This window comes from Pseudorca crassidens, chromosome 5, assembly GCF_039906515.1.
Source record: "Pseudorca crassidens isolate mPseCra1 chromosome 5, mPseCra1.hap1, whole genome shotgun sequence".
Classification (NCBI taxonomy): domain Eukaryota; kingdom Metazoa; phylum Chordata; class Mammalia; order Artiodactyla; family Delphinidae; genus Pseudorca; species Pseudorca crassidens.
Window position 1 is genome coordinate 74682497 of NC_090300.1, and position 23163 is coordinate 74705659.

The 23163-nt window shown below is 39.3% G+C and overlaps 1 protein-coding gene across 3 annotated transcripts in view; it reads right to left on the minus strand.

Moving 5' to 3' along the window:
- Positions 1-23163, minus strand: part of ATP13A4 (ATPase 13A4) — a 151431-nt gene that overhangs the window by 19604 nt on the left and 108664 nt on the right. For all 3 annotated transcript variants that reach the window (XM_067738441.1, XM_067738442.1, XM_067738443.1), the window contains exons 17-25: positions 22864-22975; positions 15947-16071; positions 11307-11470; positions 10370-10492; positions 9031-9110; positions 7567-7609; positions 7070-7179; positions 5096-5192; positions 3296-3368 (exon numbers count right to left, since the gene is read on the minus strand). In XM_067738441.1, coding sequence (XP_067594542.1) covers positions 3296-3368; positions 5096-5192; positions 7070-7179; positions 7567-7609; positions 9031-9110; positions 10370-10492; positions 11307-11470; positions 15947-16071; positions 22864-22975 — 927 coding nt within the window. The remainder of the gene's footprint in view (positions 1-3295; positions 3369-5095; positions 5193-7069; positions 7180-7566; positions 7610-9030; positions 9111-10369; positions 10493-11306; positions 11471-15946; positions 16072-22863; positions 22976-23163) is intronic.

Consider the following 23163-nt stretch of genomic DNA (forward strand, 5'->3'; position numbering starts at 1 on the left):
TGGTTAGAGGTGAAGCTGGAGAAGTAGGCCAGAGCTGGATCATGTAAGACTTTGGATTTAGTGGAAATGGGAAGGATGACGATAAAATTTTCATTTAAAAAACAACAATCTTACTACCGGGTGAAAGGTAAATTGGGGTGAGAGAAGTCAGCAAGAGCAGAAGCAAGGTCAGTTGTGAAGGTATCTCAGTAATCCACAGGGGAGGTGACATGGCTTTGTGACAGTGGCTACAATAGGGATGGAGAGAAGCTATGTAGGATGTGTTTCGGAGGTAGAGCCAATAGGAATTGTATATATATATATATAGATATTATATGTAAAGGTGAAGAAAAGAGGGGAATTAAGGATGACTCCGGGTCTTCGATGTGAACAACTTGGTAGATTGTGGTACTATTACAATAGAATACAAGCTCCATGAGGAAACGAATTTCTATGGTTTTTTCCACTGACGTATATCAAGTGCCTATTACCGTAAGTAGAACAAACCAGACACTCAGTAAATATTTAATAATTTTGTTGAAGATCAGATCTGATAGAATAAAGCATTCTGTTTGGGCACATTAAGTCTCCGTCCTGTTAAATATCCAAGATTAGATGCTTAGCAGCTGCATTTCCAGAATTTAGGATAGACATCAAGCCTAGAGACATAAATTTGGGATTCATCAGCATACAGATAACATTAAAGCCATAGCATTGGTTGAAATCACTTAGGGAGATTGTGTAGACTGAAAAGACAAGAGAACCTAAGAACAAGCAAGCCTTGGAACATTCTAAAAGTTAGAGCACAGGTAAAGGAGCAGAGACCAGCAAAAGACATGAGAAAGCTGTATTCATTAAGGCAATAGATAATTCAGCAGGGTGTGGCATCACAAAAGTCAAGAGAAGAAACCTTTTGAAGGATAAGAGTGCTGTTGAGAGATCCAAGTACAATGAGGAAAGAGAAGTGATCAGTACTGTTGACCGCAAGGAAATCATTGGTGGACTTGACAAGAGCAGTGTTGGGGAAGAGACAGCCGAAGTGTGCATAGTACTTACTCTCCTTGCATATGTTCTCTGAAAGCAAAGCTTTTGAGCAAGTTTTTTAAACCATAAGTTGGCGTGATAGCTGTTAAGATTATGACGACAAGGTATAAGATGAAATAGTGGAAACAGTGTGAAAACAAGACCAGCAGGCATGTGGAAGAGGCAGTCTAAGATCGGTACTTTTTTTTTGTATTGAAGTATAGTTAATTTACAATGTTGTGTTAGTACAACAAAGTGATTCAGTTATATAAACACACACACACACACACACACACACACATATATTCTTTTTCAGATTCTTTTCCGTTACAGATTATTACAAGATATTGAGTATAGTTCCCTGTTTTACACAGTAGGTCTTTGTTGTTTTCCTACTTTATATACAGTAGTGTGTATATGCTGGTATTTTTGAATGTATCAGTAATGTGGACCCTCCCAGCCAGCGGTGTCTGGAGTTGGCTCATACGAGCTCACAAGAGCCAACTGCCACTAAGTTTGTAAGCCAATTATTAAATATGGCCATTATTAGAAGAATACTATATAAAGTTGCAATTAAATAAATATTATCTTAAAAACAAAGATAATGGGGGCTTCCCTGGTGGCGCAGTGGTTGAGGGTCCGCCTGCCGATGCAGGGGATGCGGGTTCGTGACCCGGTCCGGGAGGATCCCACATGCCGCGGAGTGGCTGAGCCCGTGAGCCATGGCCGCTGAGCCTGCGCGTCCGGAGCCTGTGCTCCGCAATGGGAGAGGCCACAACAGTGAGAGGCCCGCGTACCGCAAAAAAAAACCAAGATAATGAATACTCAGAACTGATCACGTCCTAATGATTTTACTACAGTTTAGCATTATCTCTGTTCTTAAAGTTAATAATGGAGATTGAACTTAAACGTGTGTCACGTCTGTAGCCATTACATCATGAACAATTGTTTTTTAACTGAGGAAATATTCTTCCAGATTTCAAGAACTATTATCCAAATTAGCAAATAAGTTGCTCACATGACTGATGAATGATTAAAGTTTCAGCATAAGCCTGTGTTGTTTTGCTCACTCAGGTAAAGAAAAACGTCAACAAACATTCATTCACATCAGAACTATTTCAGTCATCAATCACAACAATATATTGACTACGGATACAAGACTTTGATGAAACTCAATTAAAGCATTCTGTGAGAATCCACTGGCTAAATGGAAATTGCAAGAAAGAGTAATGTATACTTTATTGTTATTTGATAATTGCTCACTACACATTTTTCTTTTTAGTAAAACTTATAATAAGCTTCTATGCATATGCATATACACGCATATCTACAATTGTTTGGAGAGCTGGCTGTTACATATGTGCCAGGAAACCACTGCCTTCCACCAAACAACTGCACAGGCCCAGAATCCAAATTCATGCCCGTGAACGTTAGAATCCGGCTGATTGAAATGAAATGACAATAGAATTAGAGATGGCAAGTGGACAAAGTGGGTCTACTCAACTGTTTGGGAAGTTTGAGAATAGAGGGGACAGTAGCTAATGGTAGATTTGGGGTCACAGAAGAGGTTTTAAAGAAAGAAGATACAAAAATATATTTATCTGCTGATTGGAATGACCCAGTGGACCAGAGAAAAGTGGGTGATAGAGAAAAAGATCATTCCAGGAACAAAATCCTTGAGGCGGCAGGAGCAGGTAGGATTTAAAGTACAAGTGAAGCTGGTGGCATTCATATATAAGAGAGAAAAGCAGAGAATACGGTAAAGATGATGGATAGTGGTCAGGCTGGGGAAAAATCCCATAGCGGGGAAACTGGGGAGACAATTCATGTATCAGTTAGGAGGTGGTGGGTGAGAGTGGCGTAACGGCAAGATTACATTCAATCTCTGTTCTAAATCCTCAGAGGTTAGGACTGGAAATGGGAAACATAAAAGCCATTTAACTTCTATAAATTGGGCACATTTGGACCATAACTATACCTAAAAGCACACTGAAGTCAGTTTTCAAGGTGCTTTTTTTCATTTTAAAGGTTTAGTGACCATTTATAGAAGCTCTATATTTTGTGGAAAACAGCAAAACAACGAGCCAGCTTTTCCTCTGCTAACACTTTCAACACTTAAAAATGAAGATTCTATTTCCTCTTTCTCTCTCTGCATACCATACCCCTTTGGGAATAAGTCACTCATCACTGCGGCTATAGCTGCTACCCCTCAATGGTGGACTAACCCTGCAGGGGCAGAGGGAAGCAAGTGGAGGGGAGTATCTCTGAGAAGAAAATTTAAAAGACATCTTACTTGTTACACCAATAAGAGTTGTAATGGCCAGATCCTGGAACAGAAACTGGTAATTTGAAAGGCTGTTTGTCTCCTGAAAATAAAAAGGAAAGTGGCTCAAAAAAGTTATAACCTTCTGGATGAAATGTGACATCAATTGCACTCATTTTCTCACTGCAACATAGGATTTTCAAGTCAATTACCAAGGAGATGGTATGGTCAGGGGCCTGGTCATGTCGGCAGGGGTACCAAAGACAAGCCTGCAAACTCCTTTCTAGCCAGGAGGGCCACTGCAGTGTGCTTTCTGGGCTGCTCCTTTGAGCATCAGTGTCACCCCTGTTGAGGGGAACATCTCACTCTGATTCATCTCTAGTTTCTTTTCTACTTGTTAGCAGAAAGTTTGGGGTTTGGTCTGACACAACAAAATGACACATTCCCAATGGTCAGTGACAAATGTGTGGTGATCTTACCTAAATTTCACCAATGGAAAATGAGAATAACTAAACCCACTAATTGCATTCTTGGGTGTTGTTAGAAAGTCCTGATAAAGCAACTTGATATTCTTGAAAAAAAAGTTCATGTCTTATTGATTTCAAGAAACTTGCTTCCTTCCCCCCCCCAACCCCCTTCGTGGAAAGGAGATAATGATGACCCATGTTTAACTCTACTTTTGAGCATAATGAGTTATCGGGATTCCAAACTAGGGACAGATTTCTATAAACAGCCTCTCCTTTTCCAGCTCATTCATCAGTGAGAGGAAAAGGACTTATATAATCTGAAAATAACGGAAGTAAAAACCCTCATACCAGGAGCAAGGGGGCAAGACATAGAGATGAATCTAGATACCCTCAGCACAAATGGAATTCACTTTATCAGTGTTACTTAACAGAATAAGCCCAAGTGTTGAGCTCACAAATACTAGATATGTCTTTTCTCCTTTCATATTTTGTTAAATAGTAAAAACCATCACAAGACCTATGTGCTTTGGGGGGCATGATATGCCAATTTTCAAGTCCCTGTGTTCAGGGAATCAGTGATATGCTGCTTTGTACTAACTCATGAAAGTCAACTGCTAAAGTTTCAGGAATTCTGTGAGCTGGTTTTTAAACACAGCCAATATAAAAACTTAAATTATACAAATTTACCATTAAATAAATTACACTAAAAACACAGGTAATAGCCCAAACTCATCACTCTCTAATCATTTTCCTACATTTAAATATTATCAATGGTCTTAAGGTTATTTACAACTCTTGTATCTATATGGTGCAAGTACTATAGAATGGTATGCTACTGTATAATACATCTCTTCCCATCTCTTCAGTGACGTCAGGTAGATAGCTTGAAATCAGCCATGGTGGGAGTAGTTATGCCATTGAAATTGGTAAACGTTAATAATCGGGGCTTGTGTTTCCAGGGAGAGCCAGTTATGAAACATTTACCAGAACCCCAATTAGAGAAGCACCTCTCTAGCGAATGTTATGCTAAGGTGGAGCCACACTGGAACTGGGAAGGTAAGAGACCTGGTCCAGGCAAGCCAAAACGACAGTGAGAGAGAAAGTTTACCTTCAGTTCTGAACCTCAGCTACAACCAGATGAGAAACTTCTGTCAGAGAGTCAGAGAACTGACACCAACGACTTTTCCTTTGTATCCTTGTCTATTTCTGATTTACTTTCAAAAACGTTAAAGATAGTTTTAGAGAGGCTGTTGGTACTCGACATATCCCATGTGCACTCTTTCTTTAAGAGGCTTTGCAAATTGCCAGTGACCGCTATTTGTTTTAGCTCTCACTAATCAAGAGGCTAGGTCTCAAGTCATACCCAGTAGAGCAGCAGAACACCAACATACTGAATCATGCTGTACAGAGCCATGTACTTAAACATGCAAAATGAGGTAACGAGAGCTGCACGTCCTTCCCTGTGTGAGAAAAGAAATGAAAGAGTAATGAAATGAAAGTCACAAAAAGAAACGAGGTCAGTTATTCTGTGCTGTTCAGCTGAGCTCAGAAGAAAAAAATCAAAGCCTGATAATTCGATTGTTTGTCTGACAGACTGGACAGTCTTGAGCCAGTGGGAGCCGGCAGTCAGTGTGCTAGATGTTCAAGGAAGACTAAATCCAGGCCAAGGTCCACAGGCCTTTAATGGAGCTTTGGAGCCCGAATGTAGAGTTACTCTTGTCCTGTCTGCAGGCATTATTTCAGCTCTGAGTCAGGAGACCTGGGAACTGGTCCCAGATCTCCTATCTACTCACTAATGTGATTTGAAAGGTCATTTTCCCTCTCTTGGTCACAGTTTCTTCATCTGTGAACTGAGGAATTTAAATAAGATTGCAGGTTTTGGGGGCTATTTTCATGCTTCAGGTGCTTCAGGAGTTTGCAAACATCTCATTCAAATTTCATTTGGCAGTCCCAACTTTTTCTAAAACGGAACTAAGTCAATAGGCACGCTCAAATTAGGCACACATCAAATTTAAAGAGACTGGAATCAATAAGCCTGTTCATTTGTATTACTGTTGATTGACTTTGAATGAATAGTATATATTTAGAGTGTAAAATAGAGTACTTATGAAATGCCACTTTTATCTCATTCATTTGGGAAAAAATAGAGTTTAAATTTAATTCTGGTCAGAATGGTTTCCTGGGATTCCAAAACCTGATCCTCAAACTAGACTTTTTCCTGTATCAGGGCTTTGCTGCTGCTGTTTATTCCGCCTAGAAGGTGGTTTCTCCTCCACACCTCCTTAGAAAGGCTTCCCCACACCACCGCATCTGAAGCAGCCGATTCTACTGCCCAAGCCATCTTCCAACTTTTCACGCTACCCCTGATTTTTCTGTGTGTGTTTATTGCCCAGCTTCTCCACGGGAAGAAAGCTTCGTGAGATCAAGGGACGCTCGATTTATTTGCTTCTGGGTCCCCAGTGCCTCCAACTGTTCCTGGCCCTAAGTCCCTACTTTATAAATATTTGTCAGATGCATGAATACATTTTTTAAATGGGGAGCACCTAGTCAAATCATTATTTTAATGTGGTGGAAGGAATATGATATTTGTATATAAAACACATTGAAACAAAATTAATTCGAATGCAATCTTCAATCCTATATGGCTGTGAGCTTCGATACATCAAGTTCTCTGAGCCTCAATTTCTTTGTAAAAGAAATAGTGACCATCCCTACAATTCCAGGCTGTTTTGATGTATAAGATACTAGGCATTAAAGCACTTTATAAACTGTAAACACATACTAGTTATAATAACCAAAAGCAGCCACAATGCTAACCATCTCCATCATTCAAACAAAATGCAGCAGAAGTACATATTCTGGGGTTGGGGGAGGGGAACAAAGCACCAAGGGAAATTGTAGCAGAAGCAGCAAAGATGAATAAATATTCTGAAAACTGGGGATAGGAAGGATATTCCAAGGAAGCATAAAGAGGCAAGAGGAAAGGAAAGCAAGTAGGGAAGAGAAAGTTTCTGTCAATTCTCCATTAAGAAAGTATCTAAGGAGATTCATTTAAAATAATAAGAAGAAGAGTATGATTGACATTTTCAAAGCAGCAACAAGTTCCAGATTCTAATCTTCTAAAAATAATCTATTCAGTGATTTTCATTAGAAATGCCACTGTTTTCCCAGGAGGTAAGTCCACTCCAGAGTAGAATGTTTGACTGCTTTCTCCCACAAAGCACCCTCCCTGCCCAGGCACACACATTTCCACTGGTCTTTGCCTGGCAAAACAAAGGGGTCTGCACCTAAAAGTCAAGAGACATTAAAACAATGCTGGGGAAAAGTACCTACTTACTTGATAAGGTGAGGTACACATTCAATGTTTGGAGTTTTGGAAGTGAAAGGTGAGGCCACAGATGCCTCCTGCTCTGATAAAGAGATGCCCACGTGAGCCATTTTCAAAGCCTGAAAGCAAAGAGTCAGCTTACTGTATAGATGCACACTCACACACATCTCTCCTGAGGCCACACGAGAAAGGCTAGTTAAGCTGCCCACGAAGTGGCTTGTGGGCCCAAGCAGTGGCCAGGAGATGATCAAATTTTGCTCTGCCTGCCACATAAGAAAGAGATGGCACTGGGACACCTAGCTAAAGAAGTGGGGAATGCAGAACCAAGTTCTTCCCCATTTAGTCTGTACTGACCACTGAGTCATTGTGTGGCTTTGGTTAAAACCTTTCCAAACCGCCCACATCAGTTTCTCCTTCAAGAGGAATGGAGGTGGTATATATCCCAGGGGATACTATCTCTTACAGGGCTTGAAGCAAGTACAATTGACACACTGACAGCTACTTACCCCACAGTCATTGGCTCCGTCACCACACATACCTACAAAGTAACTAAAAGGGGAACCGTGTCAATTGTAGAGGAGATCAAAGCAATCTTACCTTCTAATTGCTCTAATTAAAAAGATAAAATGAGCTTCATTACTTAAGGCTCAAACTTATTATTTATTTTAAGGTAGTTTCCCTAACAGTCTGGTTTGACTAAAATAAAGTATGACTCAGCAGTTCCTACAATGGATTAAGAAATCCCATACAGGCTTCCTGACTCCAAGCGATTCAAGGAGACCCCGCACCTCTCTGTCTAGGAGGCAGCTCTGTCAGCTGTAAAACAGGATGCTCACGATTATATGACAGCATGGCATGGTGGGGAAGGCACAGAATTTGAAGCCAGAAGATCTGGATCTCTGACCTGATCACTTCCCCATTTTGACTATCATTTTTCTCCCCTACAAGCATTATGAGTATTCAGTGAAGTGATGTATTCTAAAATGATAAATAAGAATTATTGTTGGTGACATTAATAGTAACTGGAGAGGAAATCCACCGTGTCAGCTGTCACTCAACTCAAAAATGTGGTGCCAGGACCAGAAGTTGAAGAAAGAAAATATATCCCCATTTCAGGATAGCTTTCTGAGGCCGGATGAATACCGCTCTCTTGAATTGTTGACGAAGACAGTCTGCTTTTTAAGGTAGGAGCACTCTGACAGTGTTTGCAGAATTTGCTGTACTTCTCTTCCACACTGCTACCTAAGGCAACGAGTTTACTGTGGAGGTTTTTAGCCATATTGAGAAGATAGGGCTTTTTGAATATAGATCTTTTGCCTAGTGACTGAGTCAACGAGGATGAGGGTGGACTAGGGAGGGATGGGTAGGAGTTGGAGCTGTGTGAGTGTGGTCCAGCACCAGAGGTGCCTCTGAGACTCCATGGGCTTCCATTAACAGGAAATAAAGGATCCCCAATGATGGGATTCTGACAATGGAGACCCTTTGTGTTAAGAATAGTTTTCTGATTTAGGATGGAGAGGATGCTTTGGCATAAGAATGTTTTAATATTTTTAGGGTTATGTGAATCTCTTGTCATAGGGACCTCCCTGTATCATAACCGTGAAAATAATTTGTAAAAGTGAAGTCTAAATTTTCATTGTACCTTTAGGAGCCAAGTTCAGATGACCTTTCCAGAGTTATTTCTTGTCCCCCTTATGTTCTAGTTCAGCGGGGTTCTCAATTCTGGATGCATAATTGACTTATGAAAGGAACTTTTAAAAAATACTGATGTCCAAGTGCCCACACGAGCAATTGAATCAGAATCTCTGAATGGTGGTGTCCTGGTATTGCTAATTTTTCAAAGCTCCCAAGGTGACTGTCATGTGTAGCTACGTTAAGAACCACTGCCCTAACCAAACTGAGTGACTTCCTTACTCTCCCCCTGTCATGCCTCCATGCACTTCACACCATCTGAATTGGTAAAGACCTACTCTAGTTTCTGAAATTCTTCCACCAGACTGGATTTCTGCCCTGGAGACATTCTTGCAAAGATGGTCCCATTGATCAATATCTGTAAAGAACGCAAAAGGGAAAATTTTTTTATTATGTCAGCTGGTCATACATGAAGTAATTGATAACATTCAGAACACTGACTGGGTAATGATATCCATGAGTGAGAAAAATGTTTGTTTCCAAGAAGTCCTTCTTTGGATTTTAAGACAGATGTTGAGACTTTGGTCATCAGATAAGTGATCAGGAAGACCAAAATCAGTAAAAATGACTACTTAATAGACATAATTGATGAAAATGATGACCTACAGGCATTTAGCTCAGGGGCCATGAAGGAGGTCGTCCTGAAAAATCCTGAGCTTGACGGAACCTTAAACCAGTAAAGTATGAGAAATTGCAAGATAACAAGAGGTCAGGATCCCAGGAGAAGGAAAGGAGGCAACTGCTTCTCAGAAAATTGTTCAGATCTAGCAGAAAAATAGCCTAGAGATGAGAGGGTGACTATCTGTGGTCTTTGACTTAACCATACCATCTGGGCTTGACCAACTGTGAAACTCAGTTGATATCTCCAGCCTAATTTGGGCTCTGAAACATTAATGGATTGTCACATTAATGGATTGTTGTATAAAAACCTGTACCAGCTCCATCCACCTGAACCCCATCCTACAGAGTCTAAATTCTTCTGTGTTACAGCTGTGTGCTCCCTGCTCTTCTTGGCTGTAAACTCAGCTTATTGTTCACTCAGCTTTAAAGTCTTCATTCTTTTTTTCTTAGACAGTACTTAAGATAATGAGCAATTGAATACAAATAAATTATCTTTGCTTTACACTGGACACAATCTTTTTCTAGTTTGCTCACATGTTTTCTTATGTATATACCTTACCTGCCCTCATTGTGGGTTTGTTCTTCATCAGAAAAGTTTTAAGTTTGACCCTCTTTTGTACAGATGTCCTCTATCAAAAACCTAATGGAATTCCTCTATTTTGGGCCTGCCTTCCTGTATAATTGCTGGATTTACACTATACTGTGAGACCCCCTAACCATGGCAATATAGTGACAGCTCCCCCAAAGCAACCTTATCACTTGAGAAGTCACTAATATTTTAATCCTATAGATGATGGATAATTAGTTAATCAAATTTACTTATTTTAAATCTAGCAGGAAATGAAACAGCAGTGACCTCTGCAAAACTATCTGCTTCCCTTATGATACATTCAATAGGTATGTCTAACCTAGTTAGAGGTTTGAAATTACTTACGATCATGCTCCGTGACATTGTTAGCATCTTTACTAGGAGACTGGTACCCTCTTAGAACTTACCTTTGGCAGTAGGCTGCTGAAATGCTGACTTATAACCTGGAAGGATTTTCCACTTAGGGCAAAATGGTAACTTCCCTCTCTGCTGTTATCAGAGACTTCTTCCCTGATGTTAATGTAATTGTCCTGCAAGGCAAGACGCAGTAATTTTAGACTTGATAGAGTGGTTAGGACCACAAGCATATCTGAGCGAAGGCAACAATGACAGTCTGGGATCTCTCTATAAAAGTCACACTCCGGCCCTGATTCCTCAGAGAAGCACTTTCTCTTTGCTGGATCATCTTTGCACATCAACAGCCTCTAGTGAACAGGGGGGTAACACTTACTCTCGTCCTGTTCTCATCCTGATTTGATCTCAGTGAGTCCCAGAAAAAAGCACATTTCACACATTTCAAGTGTAAAATACAAAAGCATTGCAGCTTAACAAATCCCTCCCTGAGGTGAGAACTTTCCTTTTTTTTTTTTACAGAATTAATATTGTTTCACAAGGACATAATAGACATAGGATACTGACAAGATTGGAGATAAATGAATAAAACTTCTTCCCACCCTGAAGATATAGTCTGATTTTCCAATGCACACAGCAGTGTCTCTCTTAGGGACTAAATCCCCTTTGAACCCAGTGGGATGGCTGGCAAGCAAGGGAAAAAATGGAAAATTAGACTTGCAGCCCCACTTACTATATTCTTTCTAAAGACTTTTTTAAGTTTAAAAGAATGGATTATTTCCAGCACCCAGGAAAGCACCATACCTTAAAGCTCAGTAGGAATGGTATGGGAAAATGATATAATTGAGTTCTCTGAACTGTATACATGTTAGACATTTGGAGAAGTATGTTGACCCTAGGTCACCTGTACACCTCTGCCAGTCAAAGCTGCTCAGTAGTCAACACTGTGTGATGAGTCAGATAATATGGCAGAAGGTCTGCTTTTGGGTATACCTGATTCCTATAAGCAATATGTTTCTTCTCTTCGACTAACTGCCAAGATATAGATGCTGATGAGGACTCAGTAGTTTCATTTGCTTCAATGAGAATGACTTTCTGGCTTTCAGAAACCATTCCAGACTTTCTGGCCACTGTTATTGCAGTCTGAAGATTGTCACCTAGAAGAAAGGAAAAGTATCCCAAGATGAGATTGAAGAGACAGAACCAATTCACGTAGAACCTAGAAAGCTAGGGTAAGGAGTTCAGACCTTATTTTTGGTGCGAGAAGAACTAGTCTCTAAGTTCTCTCTCAGCCCTGACCTTCCATGATTCTGTGATCCCTTTTCTTATTATTGCTGCTTTTCATCTGGTTACTTTATGACCTACTAGTATATTTTTGCCAGGGATTGGGAAGTAAAATTAAAAAGGAAAAGTTCAAATATATTTCTGTTATTTGTCAACAGCTTAGTAAATGTTTAGCAAAACTCTACTGGTTTAATATGACATCTCATGGTTCCACTTCCAGCTAATATGGAGTAAGCTCACTAGAATCTATCTCTCCCACTGATTACAATGGAAAACTCTGGAAAAAATACCATTAAAAAAACCTACCTGAGGACTTTGAAAAGTAAACACAAATGGCATAATGTGAAAGGGAGTCAAATTTGGAGAAATAATCTACAAGGTGGAGAGATTCTCAGCTTTTTTTCTCTTTCCTCTCATGTAATTTGACCTGAGTGTGAGCCCCAGTCCCAGAGCTATGCAGATAGCTAAAACTCCAAGAAAAACCTACTTTTTTCTGGCCAAAGGAACCAGGAAAGGGGCACTGGAGGCCTGAAGAGTTGTGAGGGAAATCCTAGAAAGAAGAGAGCTAGACAAGGAGAGTAATTCAGTGTATGAACTATGTAAGCCCCAAGCTCAACCCAGAGCTGTGCACGTGCGGAGCAAACCTGAAGAAGGATAGCAAAAGCTTCAAGAATTGAACTATGATATTAGTCACCTCCCATATTCCAGAGTTTTGCTTGCTAAAACAACAAACTCAACCTTCTCTAGAGGATTTTAACAGGATCCAAAGTATCCCAACATAATATTCAAAATGTTCAGGATTCTCAACATGTGAAAAACCTGGAAAATCTGGCCAATTCTCAAGAAAAAACAATTCAATAGTTGCCTGTCTCAAGATGACCCAGATGTTGGAATTATCAGACAATGCTTTTAAAGCAGCTATTGTAATCCTCCTCCAGGTGGTGAAGGTTAATACTCTTGAAATAAATGACAAGATAGAAGTTCTCAACTGAAAAAACAAAGAACAAAGATTGAAGAATATCAAAAGAACTCACATTCATGTCATTAGAGCCCAAGAAGGAGAGGAGAAAGATTGGAACAGGAAAAAAATGTTTTGAAGACATAATAGCAGAAAACTTCCCAAATATGGTAAAAGATTTAAATGTACAGATTCAAGAAGCTCAGTGAATCCCAAACAAGATAAATTCAGTGAAAACCATACCCAGACACATAATCAAGCTGCTAAAAAACCGAAGATAAAGCAAATATCTTAGGAGCAGCTAGGGAAAACAATAAATTACATATAGGGAAACAATTCAAATTATCACAGATTTCTCATCAAAAACCATGAAGGCAAGATAACAGTGGAACATCTTTAAAGTGCTGAAAGAAAAAAATTGTCAACTCAGACTCCTATAGCTAATGAAAATATTCTCAGGAATGAAGACATTCTTAGATAAGGGAATCTAAGATAATTTGTGCCAGCAGATATGCTCAAAAAGAAATGCTTAAAGAAGTTCTTTAGGCTGAAGGGAAATGATACCAGAGGGAAACTTGCAACATAAGACACAAACATTTAGGAACAGAAATAATAAAGAGCTGTATAAATATAAAGTCGATTTTTCTTCACTTATGTTCTCCAACTCTTGCCTGTTGAAATTTAGAACTCTAACGTTGTCTGGTGGGGTTTCATTGTATGTCATACACATATATACACAACAATAACAGAGGAGAGAAAATAGGGGATGTTTATGATGATAAGCCTTCTTGAAAGGGTAGGTACAGATATAGTGATTCGTAGAGCAACCACTAAAAATAAATAATGTAACAACCGGCTGGCTATCCCTAACATGGTTTCTCCCAGGTTTCTACCAAAATACTTTGAGAATCCTCAGAAGAGCTAACTGCGGGGAGGGAGATGCTCTAGCCTGAGATCAGAAGAGTACAGGGAGCCCTGAGAGTGAGAGGCTCTTCCACATGCCTCAGCAGGGCGACAACAGCCATCTGCTTTGCAACACAGACCGTTTTGCCATCTGTCACCTGCGAGAGGTCTGTTGTTTAGGACATGCAGCCCAGGCCTGATCCTCAACCATCTGACAAAAAAAGATAAAAACCTACTTAAGAAATTCTGGAAGCTAGATAAGGAAATATAAGGCAGAACAACCAGAACATGACTGGTAAAGCAGGCTAGCTGCTGGAGACAGAAGAAAACTGCATTAAAAATAATGAGAGCACTTAGGAAACTCAAATGGAGCACAGGTAAAACATGGTTTTCTAAAGTCACTCCTACTCCAAAACACAATTTAAGAACTTCACAATTCAAGAGGTGATTTGAAGGAGATCATCCTCATTTTTGATACCCGAGTTTGCAGTTTGAAAAAATTCGGTGCAAAAAAAGAACCCTTAAAGCTCAGAGAAAAATTATAAAAATATGAGAGTTACATAAGATAGACTAAAAGGATCTATGTACAACATGGGAAATATAGCCAATATTTTGTAGCAACTGTAAATGGAATATAGCCTTTAAAAATTATATGAAAAATTTTAAAATATGAGTTACAAGAAAAAAACATAAGAGACTGAGAGGATAGATCCAAGAAGCCTGTCATGTGAATAATGGAAATTCCAGAAGGGAAGAAGGAAAGAGAGAGAACAAAAGCCCTAATTAACAATAGAAGAAATTTTCCTGAGAAGAAGAAGACAGATTAAAAATGCTCACAATGTTCCAGACTAAATTAATGAAAAAAGACAAACATATAGGCACACCTTGGTAACATTTCTAAACTCCAAAGTTAAAGGAAAAGGATTATATGTAAACAGAACAAGTTACCTACAGTGGACTCCACTGGCCTTGTGATATGCAATACCAAAAACTGGAAGACAAAAGAATAAAACCTACAGACCATTAATAAAAAAGGACTCTATATATAAAATAGATAACTAATAAGGACCTACTGTATAGCACAGGGAACTCTACTCTGTAATGTAGAGTTCTCTACATTAGTAGTGTAATATAGGTCTCTGTAATGACCTATATGGGAAAAGAACCTAAAGAAGAGTGGATATATGATAACTGATTCACTTTGCTGAAACTAACATAACATTATAAATCAACTATACTCCAATAAAATTTTTTTTAAAAAAGTACTCTAACCCAAACATACTATACCCAGGCAAGATATCATTCACCTATCAGAGCAAAGAAAGATAATTCAGGGTATATAAAAGATCAGAGAGCATATCACCCTTCCAACCCATCCAAGGACAATTCTTCAGAAAAATTACAACCAAGCAAGGAAAGAAACAGAACAGAAATTTCAATATGAAAGAAGTGAAGAGGGAGTGTTGTGAGCGATGAGCTCTTACTTCTACATAAATCTAACTGGTAAAGGATAGATTCTGAGACTGTGTAAAATAAGTGCTAAATAAAAATTTTGAAACAGAAGGGTCATAATGTAAGGGGAATTCTAATAAGTAGTAAACTAACTCAGCAGCACCTAGAAGTTGGGCAGAGGGGCTAAGAAGGGAGAGGGAAAAAGTGATCCAAAAGTCTCTTGGACTGGAGGGTGTGGTAGTGGAGGGGGGTGGAGAAGCTCCAAAGGGGAGGTGAATGTATTCTCGAGTTTCCAACATCAAATTGGGTTCAAGGACAGTGGGATAGGGAGAGACTGCTTTGGTGGGGCAAGACTGTATCCTGATGCCAGAATTCATAGAGTTAAATGCATCTGACTTCGAGAGCAGAGAAAGGGAAGGCAATACACACTCAAAAATCATGAATGCATTAGGAAATCACTGACTCTCTACTCGGAAGCATTCATTAAGAAATTTCACACATTTCTCTTGCACAATCTTTTCTCACTGCTCCCTTGTTTGTGATTTGGAGTTTGGGAGTGGGAGTAGAAGGGACAGCATTTTTTAATCTCCAGAATTATAGCTCTCATTGATAGGCCTTCAGTGTATTTTACAGACCATGCTGACTAAGCATTCTTCTTCTCCGAACATTTAATAATAAATATCAACATCTTTGCATGGCTTATGTCTTCTTATTCAGGTGTTATTTCAAACGTTCCCTCTCAGAAAGGACACCTCATCTAAAGTAGCTGGTCAGACACACTTTACCACATCACCCGTTTTATGTATCTCATAACACTTATTGGTAGCTGTTTATTCAATTGAATGATTGATTTTCTATCTTAACCCATGTAAAAGGATGCTCAGAGTAATAACTTTGCCTATTTTGTTGTCCACGTCCAGTGTCTAGAACAGTGTCTGGCCCATAGTAGCAAGTCAACACGATTGGCTAAATGAGTGAATCTCTGTCTATTTCCACATCAAATTCTTCCTGTTTTCACACACACTTTGTTCTATACCTGTGATCATTACAGTCCTTATCCGGGCTGAGATGAGCTCTTCCAGGGCAGGTTTTGTCTCTTCCTTCAGTCGATTCTCCAAGATCAGCAATCCCAGAAATATCAGGTCTGATTCTACCTGGTCCCTGGAAGTATATGGATGATGGAACAGAAATCACACATTACAGTCTTTCTTACAGGAAGCAAAACAAAAACAAAGTCAGATATCTTCCTCTCAGAGTGGTCCCCACTCACTCGTTCACGCACCATTCCTGGGACACTGAATGTGTGCAGAAACTATCCAGAAAGAAAACAGGAGGGGGCACAAGGATATAGAGACTTCTGTTCTGACAGAACTGAAATGAAGAGAGGATGCTTATTAAGGATGAGATTAACTTTAATCTTTGTAGAGAATGAATTAAATGACCACAAAGCTGTCTTCCATCTTCTGTGGTGATTTTCATCACCATACCTGTTAACAGCCACCAGAGAGTTCTAGCTCTGGTAGAAAACACCATTAAAAATAAGTGAGGTGAGGCGCCTTCAAGATGGCGGAGGAGTAAGATGTGGAGAACAACTTCCACCCCACAAATAAATCAGAAATACATCTACATGTGGAACATCTACTACAGAACACCTACTGAACGCTGGCAGAAGACCTCAGACATCCCAAAAGCAAGAAACTCCCCACGTACATGGCCATGTGGCTGACAAGGTCTTGGTGCTCTGGCCGGGTATCAGGCTTGAGCCTCTAAGGTTGGAGAGCCGAGTTCAGGACATTGGTCCACCAGAGACCTCCTGGCCCCATGTAATATCAAATGGTGAAAGCTCTCCCAGAGATCTCCATCTCAACACTAAGACCCAGCTCCACTCAATGACCAGCAAGGTACAGTGCTGGACACCCTATGCCAAACAACTAGCAAGACAGGAACACAACCCCACCCATTAGCAGAGAAGCTGCCTAAAATCATAATAAGTTCACATACACCCCAAAACACACCACCAGACATGGTCCTGCCCACCAGAATGACAAGATCCAGCCTCATCCACCAGAACACAGGCACTAGTCCCCTCCACCATAAAGCCTACACAACCCACTGAACCAACCTTAGCCACTGGGGGCAGACACCAAAAACAACAGGAACTATGAACCTGCAGCCTGAAAGAAGGAGACTCCAAACACAGTAAGTTAAGCAAAATGAGAAGACAGAGAAACACACAGCAGATGGAGGAGCAAGGCAAAAACCCACCAGACAAAACAAATGAAAAGGAAATAGGCAGTCTACCTGAAAAATAATCAGAGAAATGACAGTAAAGTTGATCCCAAATCTTAGAAATAGAATGGAGAAAATACAAGAAACGTTTAACAAGGACCTAGAACTAAAAAGCAAATAAACAATGATGAACAACACAATAAATGAAATAAAAAATTATCTAGAAGGAATGGATAGCAGAATAACTGAAGCAGAAGAACGATAAGTGACCTGGAAGATAAAATAGTGGAAATAACACAGAGCAGAATAAAGAAAAAAGAATGAAAAGAATTGAGGACAATCTCAGAGACCACTTCGACAACATTAAACACACCAACATTCAAACTATAGGGGTCCCAGAAGAAGAAGAGAAAAAGAAAGGGATGGAGAAAATATTTGAAGAGATTATAGTTGAAAACTTCCCCAATATGGGTAAGGAAATAGTCAATCAAGTCCAGGAAGGGCAGAGAGTCCCATACAGGATAAATCCAAGGAGAAACATGCCATGATACATATTAATCAAACTATCAAAAATTAAATACAAAGAAAAAATATTAAAAGCAGCAAGAGAAAGGCAACAATTAACATACAAGAAAATCCCCATAAGGTTAACAGCTGATCTTTTAGCAGAAACTCTGCAAGCCAGAAGGGGGTGGCAGGACAAATTTAAAGTGATGAAAGGGAAAAACCTACAACCAAGATTATTCTACACAGCAATGATATCATTCAGATTTGAGGGAGAAAATAAAACCTTTACAGATAATCAAAAGCTGAGAATTCAGCACCACCAAACCAGCTTTACAACAAGTGCTAAAAAACTTCTCTAGGCAGAAACACAAAAGAAGGAAAAGACTTAAAATAACAAACCCAAAACAGTTAAGAAAGTGGTAATAGGAAAATACATATCGATAACTACCTTAAATGTAAATGGATTAAATGCTCCAACCAAAAGACATAGACTGGCTGAATGGATACAAAAACAAGACCCGTACATATGCTGTCTACAAGAGACTGGCTTCAGACCTAGGGACACATACAGACTGAAAGTGAGGAGATGGAAAAAGGTATTCCATGCAAATGGAAATCAAAAGAAAGTTGGAGTAGCAATTCTCATATCAGACAAAATAGGCTTTAAAATAAAGACTATTACAAGAGACAAAGAAGGACACTATATAATGATCAAGGGAGCAATCCAAGAAGAAGATATAACAATTGTAAATATGTATGCACCCAACATAGGAGAACTTCAATACATAACGCAAATGCTAACAGCCATAAAAGGGGAAATCGACAGTAACAAAATAATAGTAGGGGACTTAAACACCCCACTTTCACCATTGGACAGATCATCCAAAATTAAAATAAATAAGGAAACACAAGCTTTAAACGACACATTAGATGAGGTGGACTAATTGATATTTATAGGACATTCCATGCAAAAGCAACAGAATACACTTTCTTCTCAAGTGCTCATGGAACATTCTCCAGGATAGATCCTATCTTCAGTCACAAATCAAGCCTTGGTAAATTTAAGGAAATTGAAATCATATCAAGTTTCTTTTCTGACCACAACGCTATGAGACTAGATATCAAGTACAGGAAAAAAATCTGTAAAAAATACAAACACATGGAGGCTAAACAATACACTACTTAATAACCAAGAGATCACTGAAGAAATCAAAGAGGAAATCAAAAAATACCTAGAAGCAAATGACAATTAAGACAGGATGACTCAAAACCTATGGGATGCAGCAAAAACAGTTGTAAGAGGGAAGTTGATGGCAATACAGTCCTACCTAAAGAAACAAGAAACATCTCAACTAAACAACCTAACCCTACAGCTAAAGCAATTAGAGAAAGAAGAACAAAAAAACCCAGAAGTTAGCAGAAGGAAAGAAATCATAAAGATCAGATCAGAAATAAATGAAAAAGAGATGAAGGAAACAGTAGCAAAGATCAATAAAACTAAAAGCTGGTTCTTTGAGAAGATAAACAAAATTGATAAACCATGAGACAGACTCATCAAGAAAAAAAGGGACAAGACTCTAATCAACAGAATTAGAAATTAAAAAGGAGAAGTAACAACTGACATGCAGAAATACAAAGGCTCATGAGAGATTACTACAAGCAACTGTATGCCAATAAAATGCACAGCTTGGAAGAAATGTACAAATTCTTAGAAAAGCACAACCTTCCAAGACTGAATCAGGCAGAAAGAGAAAATATAAACAGACCAATCACAAGCACTGAAATTGAGACTGTGATTAAAAATCTTCTAACAAACAAAAGGCCAGGACCAGATGGCATCACAGGCGAATTCTATCAAACATTTAGAGAAGAGCTAACACCTATCCTTCTCAAACTCTTCCAAAATATATCAGAAGGAGGAACACTCCCAAACTCATTCAACGAGGCCACCATCACCCAGATACCAAAACCAAAGATGCCACAAAGAAAGAAAACTATAGGCTAATATCACTGATGAACATACATGCAAAAATCATCAACAAAATACTAGCAAACAGAATCCAACAGCACACTAAAAGGATCATACACCATGATCAAGTGGGGTTTATCACAGGAATGCAAGGATACTTCAAAATATACAAATCAATCAATGTGATACACCATATTAACAAATTGAAGGAGGAAAACCTTGATCATCTCAATAGATACAGAAAAACTTTTGAAAAATTTCAAAACCAATTTATGATAAAACCCCTCAGAAAGTAGGCACAGAGGGAACTTACCTCAAAATAATAAAGGCCATATATGACAAACCACAGCCAACGTCGTTCTCGATGGTGAAAAATTGAAACCATTTCCACTAAGATCAGGAACAAGACAAGGTTGCTCATTCTCACCACTATTATTCAACATAGTTTTGGAAGTTTTAGGCACAGCAGTTAGAGAAGAAAAAGAAATAAAAGGAATCCAAATCAGAAAAGAAGTAAAACTGTGACTGTTTTCAGGTGACATGATACTATACATAGGGAATCCGAAAGATGCTACCAGAAAACTACTAGAGCTAATCAATGAATCTGGTAAAGTAGGAGGATACAAAACTGACGCACAGACTTCCCTGGTGGCGCAGTGGTTGAGAGTCTGCCTGCCAATGCAGGGGAAACGGGTTCATGCCTCGGTCTGGGAAGATCCCACGTGTCGCAGAGCGGCTGGGCCCGTGAGCCATGGCTGCTGAGCCTGCGCGTCCAGAGCCTGTGCTCCGCAACGGGAGAGGCCACGACAGTGAGAGGCCCACGTACCGCAAAAAAAAAACAAACAAAAAACTAATGCACAGAAATCTCTTGCATTCCTATACACTAATGATGAAATATCTGAAAGAGAAATTAAGGAAACACTCCCATTTACCCCTGCAACAAAAAGAAAAAAATACCTAGGTATAAACCTACCTAAGGAGACAAAAGACCTGTATGCCGAAAACTATAAGACACTGATGAAAGAAATTAAAGATGACACAAACAGATGGCGAGATATACCATGTTCTTGGATTGGAAGAATGAACATTGTGAAAATGACTATACTACCCAAAGCAACCTACAGAATCAATGCAATCCCTATCAAACTACCAATAGCATTTTTCACAGAACTAGAACAAAACATTTCACAATTTGTATGGAATCACAACAGACCCCGAATAGCCAAAGCAATCTTGAGAAAGAAAAAAGGAGCTGGAGGAATCAGGCTCCCTGATTTCACACTGTACTACAAAGCTACAATAATCAAGGCAGTATGGTACTGGCACAAAAACAGAAGTATAGATCAATGGAACAGGATAGAAAGCTCAGAGATAAATCCATGCACATTTGGTCACCTTATCTTTGATAAAGGAGGCAAGAATATACATGGAGAAATGACAGCCTCTTCAATAAGTGGTGCTGGGAAAACTGGACAGCTACATGTAAAAGAATGAAATTAGAACACTTCCTAACACCATACACAAAAATAAACTGAAAATGGATTAAAGGCCTAAACGTAAGGCCAGACTCTATAATTAGAGGAAAACACTCTAGAGGAGAACACTTAGAGGCAGAACACTCCATGACATAAAACACAGCAAGATCCTTTTGGACCCACCTCCTAGAGAAATGGAAATAAAAACAAAAATAAACAAAGGGACATAGTGAAACTTAAAAGCTTTTGCACAGCAAAGGAAACCATAAACTAGATGAAAAGACAACCGTCAGAATCAGAGAAAATATTTTCAAATGATGCAACTGACAAAGGATTAATCTCCAAAATATACAAGCAGCTCATGCAGCTCAATATCAAAAAAAAAAAAAAAAACCCAATCCAAAAATGGGCAGAAGACCTAAATAGACTTTTCTCCAAAGAATATATAGAGATTGCCAGCAAACACACAAAAGGATGCTCAACATCGCTAATCATTAGAGAAATGCAAATCAAAACTACAATGAGGTATCACCTCACACTGGTCAGAATGGCCATCATCAAAAAATCTACAAACAATAAATGCTGGAGAGGGTGCGGAGAAAAGGAAACCCTCTTGCACTCTTGGTGGGAATGTAAATTGATACAGCCACTATGGAGAACAGTATGGAGGTTCGTCAAAAAACTAAAAATAGAACTACCATATGACCCAGTAATCCCATTACTGGGCATATACCCTGAGAAAACCATAATTCAAAAAGAGTCATGTACCACAAAGTTCATTGCAGCACTGTTTACGATAGCCAGGACATGGAAGCAACCTAAGTGTCCATCGACAGATGAATGGATAAAGAAGATGTGGCACATATATACAATGGAATATTACTCAGCCATAAAAAGAAACGAAATTGAGCCATTTGTAATGAGGTGGATAGACCTAGAGTCTGTCATACAGAGTGAAGTAAGTCAGAAAGAGAAAGGCAAATACCGTATGCTAACACATATATATGGAATTTAAGAAAAAAAAATGTCATGAAGAACCTAGGGGTAAGACAGGAATAAAGACACAGACCTACTAGAGAACGGACTTGTGGATATGGGGAGTGGGAAGGGTGAGCTGTGACAAAGCAAGAGAGAGGCATGGACACATATACGCTCCCAAACGTAAGGTAGATAGCTAGTGGGAAGCAGCCGCATAGCACAGGGAGATCAGCTCGGTGCTTTGTGACCGCCTGGAGGGGTGGGATGGGGAGGGTGGGAGGGAGGGAGATGCAAGAGGGAAGAGATATGGGAACATATGTATATGTGTAACTGATTCACTTTGTTATAAAGCAGAAATTAACACACCATTGTAAAGCAATTATACCCCAATAAAGATGTTAAAAAAAAATAAAAAATAATAAAATCCCAAAATAGCTAATTAATTATCAAAAATAATTTAAAACCAAACTTATATTTGGTTCAAAATGGGGGCATGACCACAATTTCAAACCCTCTGAAACATGGGCTGTATTCGTATATCTGTCTTCACAAAGCTGTACAATCACATCATACTTTACCATTTATACAGCTATTTCTCATCAGTTCTCCCAGTCAGTGTTCACATCAGCTTTGTGATTTAGGCAGGGCAGGGATGACTATATCCCCATTTACTAAGTTCAGAGGCATTTCAGGCACACAAATTCAGTAAGCTGTGTTGCTGGGTCCACTGCCCAGTCTGCTGCGTCTTCCCACGAAACCATTCTGCTTTATCAAAATTCCCCCCACCCCATTTACCTCATCAAGGCAGTGGTATGATGGTCCATTTCCAGCTTTTTGTAGGCCAGTCCTATGACCCGGAAGCCCTGTGTCGTGTAAATCTGAAGTTCACTAACAAAACTAGTTGGTACTGTTCAGAAAATAACACAAGATTAGTATGCAATATGAACTCAGCTAGAACTGGGAGAGAAATTCTTTACAAAGAGATCCAACTCTTGCCCAAGAAAACACACCTCTAAAAATGTACACAAACAAGTCAGTGGGAATGTTAAATATTACTACATTGTCACGATTGACCTCTTGGGATCCAGTGAAGCA